This window comes from Macadamia integrifolia, chromosome 6, assembly GCF_013358625.1.
Source record: "Macadamia integrifolia cultivar HAES 741 chromosome 6, SCU_Mint_v3, whole genome shotgun sequence".
Classification (NCBI taxonomy): domain Eukaryota; kingdom Viridiplantae; phylum Streptophyta; class Magnoliopsida; order Proteales; family Proteaceae; genus Macadamia; species Macadamia integrifolia.
In genome coordinates, this window is record NC_056562.1 from 15,552,336 (window position 1) to 15,568,135 (window position 15,800).

At 37.9% G+C, this 15,800-nt stretch overlaps 1 protein-coding gene across 2 annotated transcripts; it reads left to right on the forward strand.

Annotated features, from left to right (window-relative positions):
- Window positions 1–966: 966 nt before the first annotated feature.
- Window positions 967–8,759, forward strand: LOC122081128 (protein Brevis radix-like 1). Of its 2 annotated transcripts, XM_042648111.1 has the most exons (9): window positions 967–1,306; window positions 1,410–1,450; window positions 1,537–1,651; window positions 1,989–2,041; window positions 2,289–2,408; window positions 4,548–4,960; window positions 6,199–6,328; window positions 7,881–8,266; window positions 8,361–8,759. In XM_042648111.1, the coding sequence occupies exons 5-9, from the start codon at window positions 2,304–2,306 to the stop codon at window positions 8,437–8,439; spliced, it is 1,113 nt and encodes a 370-aa protein (XP_042504045.1). In that variant the 5' UTR covers window positions 967–1,306; window positions 1,410–1,450; window positions 1,537–1,651; window positions 1,989–2,041; window positions 2,289–2,303; the 3' UTR covers window positions 8,440–8,759. The 2 variants fall into 2 exon arrangements, with proteins under 2 accessions (XP_042504045.1, XP_042504044.1); XM_042648110.1 differs by lacking the exon at window positions 1,989–2,041.
- Window positions 8,760–15,800: the final 7,041 nt, after the last annotated feature.

The window sequence follows — 15,800 nt, forward strand, 5'->3', positions numbered from 1 at the left end:
CATTTTGGAAAAAGTCGCGAATTTTAAAGAATTTTATTTTTAATTCGGATTCGGTCCGAATTTTTGATAAAATTCTTTAAAATTCGGTTCGGGCGAATAATTCGCGAATTATTCGGCCGAATTGATAACTATGGTTGGGACCATGGTTTAAGATATTGGAATTGGTCTCAAGATCGGACACATAGCTGATATTGATTAACCCAAGCCAGATTGGCCTATATTAGTACCCCTGATTATCATTAAATAAACCAATTTTTTTTTTTTTTACCTTTCATTTGCACCAATCAAGCAATACAATATCGGTCAAGAATCGAAATCATACAAGGTTGATACCCATCCAATCCAATGAAATTCCTCAAACCATGGTTGGGACTTGGGAGTTGGTTCAACCAGTTGTAGCTAGTTGGCTAGGTTAAAGCTCAAACACTAGTTAACTACTAGAGAGTGGGGATATATGGCGATTAGGAATTAAGGATCATGATTTCAAGTAGATTGACTGGTTGGACCGGTTGGTTTAACCACAATTTGAATTGCTATTTAGTGTTGATTTATACACATAGACGGTATTTATGGTCTGAAAGCGAAACAAAGGTTGTCCGTACTGGAGCTTGCTCATATACAGGTTGGAATGAAGTCTGAGCTTTCCACATATTTTAGGCATTCAATGCAATGAGTTCAAATTCTCAAAAGGAATATTATAGCAGGGGTCCACATATATGGAAACTCTGAATGATCATTAGATTGGAATCTATTTTGTACAAAAGTTTGACCAAAACCAAAAGATTCTAATTCAACGGAAAGAAAGATTCCAAAATAACGGGTTCTGATCAAGGTTCAACTTCATAGCTGTAGGGGCCCAAAGACCGTTACGATCATATAAACATCTGTTCCGTTAATTAACGGCAGAAATGACGTCGTTACCTTCGCGCTATAAATAACAGTAGGTGAAGAAGTGTTGCAGCTTCTCCCCTTCGCAGGTGTCTCCATTTTTGGTCCGAAAACGTAGAAATCGGAGATAAAAGATATCCAGAAACCTCCATTCGAATAATACAGCTCATCGAATCGAAGGAATCTCGCCGGCATTTCGTCTCCGGCGAAAATTTCTCCACTGATCAGAAGATTTTGTTTCTAAATTTAGTAGAAGAGACGAAATCCCAATCGATGCTTTGAAGCTGAAGAATAGGAATTTCAGATTCTTTCTTTTTCTGTTCCAAAACCTGTTGGAACAGAGAGTCTCTATCTATGCTTTGTTATGAACTCGTATTTCGATATTGAGATTTGTTTCCATGGAAGGAGGTAGATGAAGGTGAGGGGTTGAGTTTGCTTTAATTTCCTCCTTTTGTCTCAGCGTTTGAACTTTTTTTTTCTTGGAAAAAAGCTTATGTTCTCTCTCTTTTGTTGTTAATCAGATACTGTCAACAATCGAAGCTCCAAATCTCTTGGTTGTGAGGTACGGATTTTCTTCTCTGTTTCTGCAAATTTCATTTCGTTTTGCGCGGTGGAGCTAATGGAATCTATGAATTACGCTGGTTTCAGATCTGCTCGTTCTTAAGTAACCGAAGATTTAATCCATCTCTTTCTCTATCTCTCTCTGGCTCTCTGTTTGAAGAGCTGAACGAAGAAGAAGAAACATCAAAGAAGGAAAGCAGAGGTGAGTACTTTTTTGATGCGATGTTCTGGAGTAAAATAAGCAAACAAATGATCAAATTGATCAAAAATTGCTTTGTTTCTTTCTGTCATTACATGATTACATCAAAACGAAACGCTTTCATTAACTTGAGACAAAGACAGAGATTTGAAAACACTCCATTGGTAGATCATTTCATCGATCAGAGCGAGAATCTATAAATTTCCAATCCATCACTCACTTTTAGTCCCTACTTGAACACAGAGACTCAAATTTTATATTTTAAGTTACACAATTGTGACAATAGTGCCATCGAAAACTACTAAAAATCTTATTATATTATCTACTTTTTGCTTGTCAGAAACTTCGGCTTTGCCAAAATCGATTATTTCCTTCGCTTGCTTCAATTATCAGGTTACATTTAAATACAATTATTTATTCTTAATTTAGACCTTTTTCTGTTCTCTTTTACTATTCCGAAGAACAAGAGAAGATTCTTTAGTCCTCTTCCGAAGGAAGAACAAGAACAAATCCTGGAGACCACGACACCATAGGATTCCGCCCAAACAGAACCGAAGTTCAAACCATTTAATGGTTTAGTTAGTTCACGGTCTAATCCGGTTTGAACCGGATTCCTTACGTCATTGTTTGTTCTTTGCAGCTCAAGAGAGCAAAGATGTTAACGTGCATAGCTTGTTCAAAGCAATTGGACGATTCAGGGGATGAAAATACGCGTGGGACTCCAAGTACTAAAGAAGCCGTCAAAAGCCTTACGTCTCAGGTTCGAAACTTTCCTTTATCATTTCATTGGCATTGCTTTATCAGTTTCTTCTTTCCTTGCCGACTGTCTTATTGTTAAGATGGGGTGGGCGGAGGAGAGAGTTGGGAATTATGGTCTTGGGAGTTGGGACCATCGTCTGCCTTTATAAAGCACAGGACCTTAATATGAAAAAGAGCATTAGAGTTCTTTTTCTTTGTGGAAAGAAAAGCATTTTAGAGTTAGTTTGACGTAAATAGGCTGCTAATAGCCTAATAGTAGATGACTAGAGAAGATGTCCATAGAAATGAAAGAGCATAGTTCCCAATAATCCCTACTTTCTCACCAATTTACATGAAAATGGATCCAAACCTACTGCCTTATTTGACGTCCAAGTCCACTAATATGACTATGATGTCATCTGTTTGGTTTTATTTCATAGTTCAATGAGTTTGCTAAAATACCCTCATCATAGATGGATTGGGGTAATTAAGGGGCAGTGTTGTGTCAATACATGGGGTATATGGGATTAAATTGTGTCGTTCACTGTAGCAATCACAAAAGTTAAAAGAGCACTGTAACCACATTCATTTGAAATTATTATCCAATATTTAATCCAACCCATCCCATGATATATGCATAGGGTTCAAAACTTTGAGGTAATAATTGAGGTAGGAGTATAAGAAAGTTGGTTCCTTTGGTTTTCTAATGTTGCTCCTGATCTTGACCTCATCAAAATCAAAAAAATTCCTAATCATTAGGCGTGCGTAGATACAAAAAATAATTTTTTTTCTGGTAAATGGATAGTCAATTGTGTTGCGGAAATTTCAATGGGAGTTTTCGAATGAAAAAATGTTTAGGGTCATAATCTGATAACAAGTCTTATTTTCTTAAGATGTTGGGGAATTGGAATTGATCTTTTCTTTCTTTCTTTTGAAGGCCATTATTAGTCTAGTTGGTGATATCTTTACATGTAAGAGCTGGGTCCCAAAATATTATAGGTTCGATTCTTTTGTGTTTCACTTTGAGGCCATAGTACCCCCATTGTATGTCTCCACCCCCCCTTCTTCCCTTCAAGGTCCATCTTTGGACCCTTAACTCCATAGTGTAGGCTAGTGTAGGATCAATTTATTTATTTCAATTTTTTTCTTCTGGACTTAAAATGATCAACCTTTACTTGAATTTGGGTCTTACATTGGAAAGGAAAATTACTCTAATCTATGAAATGGAATTCTATCATAAGAATGCCCCATGGTGTAAATGCCTTTCTTATATAGGAAAGTAATGTGGTCATCCCAATCCAATGACAAAATGGGTTTTCACAACATGAACTATTGCAATGGGAGGAGTCTGGTTGTGTTTATTGAAGGGCTTTCAACTGGAAAGGCTGGATTGAATAGCCCTTTTTTACAGCTATTAGCTTAGCTTCATAAAGTCTAATTGGTGGTGATTTGCACGTGGTCTACTTTATCAAGGGTATTTTAGTCAATTCAAAGGGGAGGTTTTAGGGATGGGGTTGTTGGGTTGGGGGACAACAAAGTATTTTTCATCACATAAGGACGATCTGTCGTGTGTGGGATCTTTAGAAAAGACAAGGCATGGAATTTGGGAGTGGACAAAACAAAGAATTTCTAGTGGGCCCACAGGAGAATTCTTGTCGAACCATTGTAGTGCCCTTAGAAGACAATTAATTGATCCAATGTTTTTGTGCTTTTAATACTTCATTATCCTCAGGGATCCCAACCGTCCATGACACTTGGATTTGGTGCGTACGGTATTTTGCTGGGTCCCACTGCATAAGTTTACTATTACATTCCTTCCCATAGATTTGCCTCGTAAGATGTTGCTCGACAATCCTCATGGATCCCAAGTTTGAGCATAGCTTGAAACCCGGTCTGGTCCGTCAAACCGGATATTCCAGAAAATCCTGGTTTCGACAATTGAATTGGCTGAAATCGGTTGGAATCCACCAGAATTGCCAGGAAATGGAGCAAAGTCGCCCGGAATCGCCCCAATTCCAATCTGAACCGGCCAATTGACGGATCTGATTCACGATTAACTGATTCCACTACACAGATTACTATTTCTAGTAAATAAATTCAGTCACCGTTGATCAACTATTGAGTGGGCACATCTGACTTTGAAAACTATTGTTATTGACAGATTAAGGACATGGCATTGAAAATCTCGGGGTCCCATAAGCAACCCAAGTCTTCCACACCTTCTAGCAGCTACAGAAAAACTCAGCGGTCTTACCCAGATTTTGATAATGTGTCAGAAGGAATCCACTACCCGTACATGCATAACGAGAGCTCAAGTTCGACACCAGCATGGGATTTCCCTAGTGTTAATAGGGACAACTCCTCCGCAATGGGATGGGATGCAAGATTCAAGGGCATATCTGGTGGTGACCGAACACCTAGAGGACATGATTCTATGTTGGGCCGGTCGGGTGACGTGGTCCTCCTTGATGAGGAGGAGCCCAAGGAGTGGATGGCTCAAGTAGAGCCTGGAGTTCACATTACCTTCGTCTCTCTTCCTCAGGGTGGCAATGATCTCAAGCGAATTCGTTTCAGGTACTTTGGAATTTGCTTCCTAATTATTTGCTATGGACCTGGACCTGGACCTGGACCTGGACCTGGAATTGACCTTTATAGAAAAAATGGTGAGGCTCCTGCCACTTCCAACACAAAACCTCTTCTGGGCCTGGGCTTGGATGGGCCTATGTTCAGAAGATATAGTTTTTGAGTAATGCCTTTTTTCTGCTTAGCTATTCTTTTAAAGTTTTTTGTTTTTGGCAAGGCTTGGCTTACTAGGGCATATATTTGTGTCTTCTAGGGTAAATGTTTTCTGTCCAGAGCATGGCCTATCCTGTGCTCACATGGGTATTTATCTCTCTCTTCTTCCTTGCTTTCCTTCACCATTCTTGTGAAATGATATCTTTAACCTTATTGAAAAGGAGAGAGATAGACATGGGAAGTATCGCATTGGCCACGCCCTAAACAGAGAACACTTTCCCCCTTCTTTTCAAATGAACCGGGCCTTGTTTCGTTCAGGCTCAACAGTGTGGATGGCAATGGGGTGGTTAAAGTGGGAATTTTGGCCTTGCGTCGCTTCCAGTGGTTCAGTTATGGTATTGCCCTTATTGTTATTTGAAAACTCTGACTACCCACTCTACCCTGTTTCAACTTATAGTAGCTGCTCCAGTTGTCTTCTAGTGAGCTGTTCCATGCATGTTTGTCAGGGTTGGGTTCAGTTATACTTTTTGTGGTGTTTTATGGTATTGTTGCTTCCCTTGTTTCCCGTTCTGAACACGCTCGGTTACGAATTACGATCACTACTCTGTGGTCAGTGTTCCCCTGCCCTATTATCTGATGTGGATATTTCAATCTCATGGAAAGGGCGGGATCTGTTCTAAAAACCAAGGACAGCGTCAGATTCTATTAAGAAACTAATAAAAGCACGCCTAAGAATGCTCTTTGTGGGGTAGACTTGGCCCACATGTCCTGAGGTGTCTTGCTGGCTTTAATTTTTTAGTTAAGGGTTTCCATCATGGACCAGCCCAAGCATGTTTTCAGGTACCATCCATTGGTGGATCAGTGTCGGATTGGGATACGGAACTGTATTTGTCATGTCGATACCAATATCATACCCCATGTCCGTACCATCCACCGAGCCGACCAAATATCGGTATCGGAGACCTTTAATTTATTTCTTCGTTGAAACTTGAAAGAGGGGTTTTAGCCTCTTAGCATCTCAAATTTCTCATTAATGAACCCTGAACTGATGTCCGTTTTGGTCTCTTCATGTGCAGCCGGGAAATGTTCAATAAATGGCAAGCTCAACGATGGTGGGGAGAGAACTTTGATAGAATTATGGAGCTCTACAATGTACAGAGATTTAACCGGCAAGCTCTTACTACTCCACCTAGGTCTGAGGATGAGGTAAACCATTTGTTCTCTCTCTCTCTCTCTCTCTCTTTGTTCATGAATCGTTTGTCCCATTTTCTGGGGCTCTGTCATGGATACTTCCACAATAAGTCCTTTATTCATTAGAATAAAACAAACCCTCAATAGTAGTAGGAGTCCAAAAATTCAGATAACTTAGCTTTATCTCTGTTCCACCAGTACTGAATTTCTGACACCTATGTCTCATGGAAGTAGTGTTAACATTGACTACTCAGTAAATATAGGAAGAAAAAAAGAAAACAAAGTCCCAGTGTGTGTATCTGGTTAGAACTAGGACAAGTAGAGAATATGAATAGCTGCGACTAGTGTCTGAATGAAATATATTCTAAATTAATACTCTGCTCAGCTGTAAAGTTTGTCTACATGAGCAATGTCTGAAGATAGCAGCTATTAATTGATGCCCGAGCGCATGCGCGCACACACAAGGGGAAGAGAAGACAAAAGCCACCAAAAGAGGTACTGTCCAGGCTCCAGAAAGAGGAAAAAGAGAGTACTGTCCAGGCTCCATGTCTTTTTTTGTGGGAAATTCTGATTTTAGGGCTCTCATAAAATCTATCATTCTGAGTCCGACGAATCAGGAGACACCCAAAAAAAAAGGTCGTCTGTTTTTAGGGGAAAAGATGCTAATCAATTTCCACGCCATAAGTGATGAGGCCAACATGCTGTCTCTCTCCTCAAAAACCTCCCCCGTCACACGCACAAGACTGCAGGTGCAGAAAAAATGAGGAAAATAAATAGAAAAGAGATCAGCCAGTAAGCCAAGGAGGTAAGAAAGAGATAAAGATCAAACTTTGGGGAGGTTTTATAGACAAAGCCATGGGCATCACTGAGAAAGCCCGTGCCTCATTCTCAAATAGAGAAAATATAGGGACTTCAATAGATGATTTCTGCATCCTTTTTTTATTCTTTTATATTTCTAACCATGTATTACCCCATTACATATAAACGTTTTTTTTTCTGCTAACCTTACATATAAACTTCACTAACCACTGGTTAACTAAAGTAACTACACAATAGAGTAGAGAATGCGTTAGTATACTATTATTCTCATGCAACCCATATCCAAACCATGGTATATAACACCCTATTTACCAATTCGTCACCTGTTCCTCCTACTGGCCGAAATCTGCATACAGGCGTCATAGCGAACCCTCGCTCTTGTTATAACTTTCAGTTGTCTAGATGGGATAATGGGCTAAAATGAAAATTTTGGTCTTTTTATTGGAGTTAAATGATTTAATAAGGAATACAATACATATTGCAAAAACATGATATTAATACCACCTCTTAGACTCTGAAATAAACTGAAATGATGTTGGCAATACAACATGAGCTGCCCTGCTTATATCTTTACCAATGGAACTAAAAGAGACACATCTATATTCAGAAATAATCAGCTCAACATTAGTCAAAATATTGAAAAGAGTTATTCTTTTATTGTATCCTTACAAACCCATAAATCAATTGTTTGTGCTTTGCAAAATGACATGTAATTTTCTCATTGACGAAGTGAGGTCTGTGTGTACAGCAAAGAGATTCTTCTTACTCAAGGCTTGGATCAGCAAGAGAAAGCCCAGGCACTCCAACGTTGAGTAAAGATAGGATACCGAAGAACTACTACAAGCCATCAGGTAGCAAAGGAGGTTACTTTCCTCCAGATCCTCTGGAACAAGGAAGCCATCAGGCACAACACTACAATGCTGGACCAAGTGTCTATATTCCAGGCTTCAGGGGAGAAACATCTTCTATTGATGCATCAAGGACAACAACCTCATCCAGAGACGAAGCCTCAGCTTCTATTAGCAATGTCAGTGACCAGGAGACAGAGTGGGTCGAGCAAGATGAACCTGGAGTATACATTACCATCCGACAACTGCCCGACGGCACCAGAGAACTCCGGCGTGTTAGATTCAGGTACTAAAATCAGTGTCTTGCATTCTATATCGCTCTGTAGGATATCCTATTTGAATAGCAATTGATCAATAATTCATGACTTTATGGTTTGTAGCCGCGAAAGATTTGGGGAGGTTCATGCAAAGATGTGGTGGGAAGATAATAGGGAAAGAATACAAGCTCAATACCTCTAAATTAGCATTTTCATTATTAACCAAATTAATCGAGGGGAGATTGCAGCACAGGTACTGCCACTCACCAGAAGATCCAATTGGTACATCAAAATGGAATTCAGGAGCTGCCTTTCTTTTGCTTATTTTTTTGCTACTTTGGTTAGCACAATTTTTTGTAAAATTTTTTTGGTCTTTGTTATCTTGGTGAGTTTTAGACCAAGTTCAGTTGAGTAGGTGGGTCTCTCTGGTGCTTCATAGAGTTCTTATTGCTCTCAAATTACAGAATCGATGTTTGTACTTTGTAACACAGCTTTACAGAATGAGAAATGGGATTGGATTCATTGGTGGGTGGTATAAAGGTGTTTTGGGTCTCCCTACATAAAAAGTAAAAACATTAGAAGTTTAGAGCTTTGCAAATGGCTGCTTTTGTTCATTTTGACATAGATTATGCCCTTGACGTTGAAAGTATGTCTAGCACATGTATAGATATATTATTTGTCCTTGATTATTTTGCATGTTTATAATAGGCACAGTTCATAATTAGGGACATAATTGGACATTCTTTTCATATAGTAGTCACATTGTGTACTCTTAGAAATGGAGATTCCGAGACACAAGTATGAGTATAAATATTGTATATATTGAATTGTATTACATGAAAATCTTGAAGGACTACCATGTTGCTGTAGTTGGTGTGAATGAAAGAGATTTTCAATAGTTGCTGTTAGGCATTTATGGGTTTGATTGATGTCACTCAGATGAGCTGAATTCATAGTGTTTGGTGTGAATGAAAGAGATCTTCAATATGTTACTATTTCTTGTGCAATGTATATATCAAGAGAGAATATTTGGTAATGACTGAGCAAAACTCTAGACCTAGTGTCATACAAAAGGTTTGAAAATAAAAGTTAATGATAATTATTGGGAAAAGCTTTTGGAAACCATTTTGATGGTCAAGATTCTTTACATAGGAGGTTTTGATGGTAGTGGCAGTAATTATTTTTATGCATGTAAGGACTGAAATTTAATAATCTTAATTCTTTGGGGCTTATATGTTATACTTGTTATATAATGTCCTTGACTCCTTGAATGCAAACATCTTTTGTTGAGAATTAAAAATATTTTATGGGCAAGAGGATACTACCTGCTTCCACGGCCATTGAATCAGAACACGCAAACCAATGGGAGGGCTCACAGAGGCACCCACCTATGTCTAGCTATAGACACACGGAAGGAGGTAGTTTTCTTTTTCCTATATTTTATTTGAGGAATCTAAAGTGGATTACCCAATGAGATCTCACCTCTTAACAGTTTTTTTTTTTTTTTTTTTTTTCTTGTGTGGTAAATTGCCTCTTATCAATTTGAACTACATAGAAGTTCTACCAACTGTAACGTGCAAATGTTGCGACCTTGTGGTCAAGCGGTCGAAACAGCCTCTCAACATTCTCGGGGTATGACTGGGTAATACTTGCCCCCGGACCTCGCACATATATGTGGGAGCCTTGTGTACCAGGTACACCCTTAGAATTTCCACTAACAAAATATGACACATGTAGGTGCTCTCTCTCTCTCTCTCTCTCTCTCTCTCCTCCCCCCACAACTCTTCTCTTTCTTCTCTTTGAGTTTGAGTTAGGATTTTGAATCCTAAATAGTGCTCTCCTTCGGCTCGTCTCTTTCTTTTATTTGTGAGTTTGTGCAAGGATTTTGAATCCTAACTGTGTGGAGTAGTCTTTCTCTGCGTTTCGTGCAAATTAAGGTCGTTACAAGTAGCTTATTTTATTAAAGAAAAAGGTTTTATTTGCCGTCATTTAATAAACACTTGATATTCCCTAGCATGAGCTAATCCACTATATCCTTATGCTTACAACTCTTTGAGCTGCATCACACTTGCGTCCTCTTCCTCCTCTAGGTTGAAAGGCATGTGCAGAGACCACATCCTTGAAGCCGTTGCATCGGTGCAATGAGCATCCAGCGGCTAGAAATATCTGGGTACACACCCTAAAGGGGTTATCAGCCACCGAATGCTCACTGCACTGGTGCGGTGGCTGTAGAAGATGTGGAGGCAAACCTATATGACTTTTCGAATGAAGGGTGAATGCCACCCCTAGCTAGTTAAAAGGTTTTATTGGTAAGTTCAGTTTGGCTTGAAAACCCAAGCCCAGCAAAGACCCATAAAAAATGGGATTTTTGGCATGTGGGTTGGGCTAGCGTTAAAATATCAGCCTCATGTTCGGCTAGGATGAGTTAGGATTGAGGAATTGAGGTTAAGCCTGGCCTGTTCCTAAGCCCAAACACTTGTGTGATGATGATGAGTGCCCCAAATATTTGACTCTTCAAATGTCCCTTATATCAAGTTTTGATAGGAATATACATCATCATTTTAGAATAGATATGTGGGGCTGGGCCAGGCCAGGCTGAGCTAAACCTGAATGGACTAAGCTATCGTTGAGAGTTTCCAGCTAGTCCTATTAATTTGGGCTGAGCCAGTCCTGGGTTGGGGATAAGTGACCAATGAGTTTCCAAGTTCTACCCTTTGCTGGTTGTGTTTGTTGGATATGTGTCCATCAAACCCATCATTTTTTGGTTGCATCATTTGTTCAATTGTTCTATGGAAATGTTGATTCTAAGACAAAGATACGAGTGCATGTACAATGTGTGCATTGTACAAAATTGCACGAGAATCTTGTATGTGTTACTACGAGTTAACAAGTAACAAAATTCTCATTTATAGAATTCAATTGGTCCTTTGATTATAGAGGTCCTTGTCATTGCGATTGTACATCATGGATTTTTTTTTTTTTTGCTTTAATGGTTGATGACGGTGTTTGATTGTGAATGAAAGAGGTGTTCAACATGGAATACACTACCCTTATGGGGAATATCGAGGAGAGAGCATGATCTTGTATGATTTGACATAAATCCATATCCGTGTTATGTTTTATAAAGTGTTTCCAATCTTTTTTGAAAAATAATATTATTATATTAAATAATTAACAGTATATTTTTATCCAATCATTGGCATAGAATTTCTGTATGGCAGTAATACAATTACATACCCAATAGTTGTAATGTGATATCGTTTTAGTGGAGGGGCTAATATGTGATTTATAGGATTAAATAGTGAATCATTTATCATTTTGGAGAAATATAACTGTAATAACTAATCTATTAATATTTTATAATTATCATTAATAAGATGATAAACATAAAGAAGTTTGGATTAGATAAGAGTCCCAAGGATGCTACCTCTTCCCACGGATAACTTGACTGATGTAGCAACATAGACACTGGATATTGATAAAGACACTTGTCACTACAAGGATCAACAAGGAAACTAGATATTGATAAGGTTACTTGTCCCCATAGGGATTCATGGAGTTGAGTCAAACAGAAATTGAGAATCCTAAATCGACTAAACAAGGTAGCCCACAATTTGTGGGTGACATATTCTTTATAAAGGGAAGAGGGAAGAGGAGACTTGCGATTTTGAAAAATCTCTTCCCTCCATCGATTTCTCCTTATCCCTCTCCCTCTATTGGACTGTGAAAATTAGAGCTTTTAAAACCCTAGGTGAAGGGGTCAGTTCAGTGTTTTCCCTACAAACACAAGTACCTTAAAGTGCTGAAGAGCTAAGTTACATGGAGGGACTGCGATTGCGATTTGAAAGGTACACATATTTTCCTATTAAATTTTTTATGGTAAAATTCGCATTTAAGATTAATTTGATTTAATCCTTCAAAGATTTGGGAGTTTCGAACACCCATTGGATATCATTTCCGACAATTGATATTAGAGTCAGACCTCTTATATTTAAATTGTACCATATTTGTTATGCAATATCATAGTTAGAAATTATGGTTTTCATGGTTTGTAGCTGTGGACAACAGACTATGCATGTTCAGGCTAAGGCCGCTCGGGAAGCCTAGCCTGTAGCCTAGGCCCCCCACACGCAACCAAGGCCAGCAGGCCAGGCTGCAAAAGCAGCCCATCCCACAAGCCAAGCCACACAAGCAACCAAGCTCTTGCCTTCTTCCCCTTTTCTGTTTCTACCAATTTGTACATCCTCTTTTCTGCTTGAAGGCCACATCCAAGCAAGGCCGCTTTGCTTGGCCAAGCAAGGTTGTAGCCGATAGACCGCAGCCAAGCAAGGATGCAGCCCGTAAGCCGTAGCACCCTGCCCCTTTTGTCCCACCCTGCTAGCAAGAGTGGCTGCCATCTCCTGAGTGCCAATAGCCTACTGCTTCTGTCGACAAGGCTGGCTTTCCTCTCCTTCTCTTGGACCTGCAAGACGAAAAGAACAGAAAAGGGTTAAGAAGTTTAAACCTAGTTGTTGAACTCTATTTTAGCCTTTTGAAATAGAGGAGGTGGACAAGGAAGATGGATGAAGAGATAATGGATATTTTTAACCCACCTCATCAGAACAATTACTGGGCCTTTTGAATGGTGTTTCAGTGTGCTTTCATTTTCTTTTAAAAAGGTGTTTTAATTTGAGGTTAATGGGCCTTAATCACTTTGATAACATTTTCATAAACGTGTTTTTTGTTTTTCTATGCTTAGAAAAGGAAAACACCTTAAAAATTGTTTGATAAACTTGTTTGGTTTCATATGTTTTTTGGAACATAAATAGAAATTTATGCTTAGTTTTGTATCTGGAAACTGATTTGACGAAATAAGTCAGACTTGTTTTTCCGTTTCTTGAAAAAACTTGAAGACCAAAAATCGATGGACCCCCAATGAAAAGTTGCATCTCCAAACCCATCATTTACCTTACCTAGCCGCTCTCCAAATTTCAAAGGTTCTCTATGGAAACGATAAGGAATACACTGTAATTTCGCTTTGCTGGTGAAAGCCTTAAATCCACATTCATCAATTCCTTTGTGAATTTTTTCCAATTCTCTCTGGACTCTCATGAATTGATTACTAGATCTTTGCTAGGGATTGAAGTTCATGACCTCCATAGAAGCCAGGAATTCCCCATGGTCAATGTGGCTATCTGTTTTGACTATGAACTCATCAATGACATATTTGGATTCAAAGACTACCCATCTGCTACAAATAACTGTTTATTATGGATTGATTATAGAAATATATACAAATAACAAATAGCAAATAACTGTTTATAGAAATCGTTTATCAACTATTTATATGATAGTTTATGGACTAATATGAAACAGTTTATAAACTATTCGTGGGCATTTTAAATCTGTCGTTGGAATCAGTTTATGGGATACTTTAAAATACTTTTGCAACCATATATGAGATGAAACCCTAGTTTTTTGACTTAGGTGGGACACACATAACAATGTATTATGTAAGATTGGGATTTGAGCATTTTAAATGGGCTTATAATTTATACAAGTAAGGGTATACGGTGTTGCATGAGATGTAACCCTATTTTGACTAAAAGTTAGTTAATAGATAACACGTTTTTTATTAAATATTAAATTTCTATTTTTGAATTTTGTAGGAACATGATATTACATACATGGTGGTCATAAAATTTGTAATTATAGTCTTATTTATGTGGATGGCATATTAAGTTACATGTGATGTGATGTGTGGAATGTGATGCTGTATGTATGTATCCCTATCTCTTCCTCTCTCTTTTTTTTTTCCTATTCTTTTTTATAAATGTAACCACCTTGGGTATTCCAATTGGTGGATTGATTTCCTAAGGTTTCTTTAACTAAGGTGTAAAATAGATGTAAGATTCTTTACCAACAAAAAATAAATAAATAGACGTAAGATTGTAATTGATTTTGAGAAGGAAACATAGATGAAGATCAATAAAAATACGGTGTTCATGAAGGATATAGAGATCACCTTGGAAATATAAATGGGCATCAACGTGATACATCACTTGTTGTAAGAGATGCATAATCTTAACATCACAATAAATTGATAAATTAATATTGATGAGGAGAAGTAATGTGTGGAGGATACATTACTCTCCATCACATAGTCACCATATTTATTCTTATCAAAAAATAAAAATGTAATAACTACCATATTTATTGATGTGCATTTGTTCATAATGATATATGATGTATTTTTAAATCCATAATTGTTCTTTTACTAACAAAGGAAGTGTGATATAGGGATTCTTAATAGGTAGAAACCCCATGGCCTCCATTGTTGGTGGGGATAGAAGTTTTGTAAACCAACTAATGAAGACCCTGATAGGCTAATGTCTAGTTTGTTTGACAAAACGGTCTACACTCATCTCTTATGAGATAAATAGTAAACAAAGTTAGTGACAGTTCACTACGATAGTAAGCATCTCTCACAATGTTGTGATTTGATTCAAGATAACTATAATACACTTGATTTGACTATATGTTAGACAATAAGAATTGGACATTGTACTCGTGTTAGGGGTGTCAAACCCTAGCCCGAACTAATGAAGTCGACCGAAACTTATCAAAAAAACATGGACTAAACCAAATCGATTCTTATTGGATTGGACCGATTGAAAGTTGAACCACACTAAACCGATTGATAACGAAACAGAACTGAATGAAACCAATAAAACAAAAAAACATTTAGTATGACATTATGAATAGGTGAAATGTTTATTGGAGGGGGGAAAAAAAGTGAATTGATTATTCATTGAGTTCAATATTAGTGAGAATATTTTTTGTTGTAAGTGGAATGTTAATATCAATGAAAATGAGGTTATAGATAGGAAAATTAATCTGAAAATTATAACAATGCTTACATTGATCTCCTTGTTCACTATAGAAAATTAGTTGAATTGTTAAATGAATGATTTGATAGCAGAGTTACATTGATCTCCTTGGTCTCCTTCCTTCTACTTCTTTTTCATTGGCAGACGTTTTCTCCGCGTAACACATCGAACCAAACCTCCAACTACACTCCTTCACATAGCCCTGTCATTGCAATCCCCTCACCTCTCCCCTCCATTATAGTTTCCTGCAAAAGATTCCCTATTGGATTATGTGAAACAGTTCGATCTAAAGTAAAGCATGCAATTTTTAAAATTCGAAACGACTTAAAAATGATAAATCTTATAGAACATGAAATCTACATTAATCTATTGAGCTTTACCCAACGATCTTTCATCCTAGTTCTGTCGCACTGTCTTTCAAATACTTCAATCTTTTATCTATTTTTCTTTTGAATTCTCACTGTGGAGTTTGCAGAGAAAGTAAGGCTTGATTTGAAGCAATTTTGTGGAGTTTGTAAGGGGTGGTTCGTCTAGATTTATGTTATAATAGAGGAATTATATGGAAATGAAGAGCCGAAAATGTAGACATGGGTGCATTGTGGAGTTTGTTAGGACGTAAGTTAGGGATTGGTCTCTTATCCTTATCTCTTTCCTCCATTATTATAATAAAGAAAATGGAGAGAGAGAGAGAGAG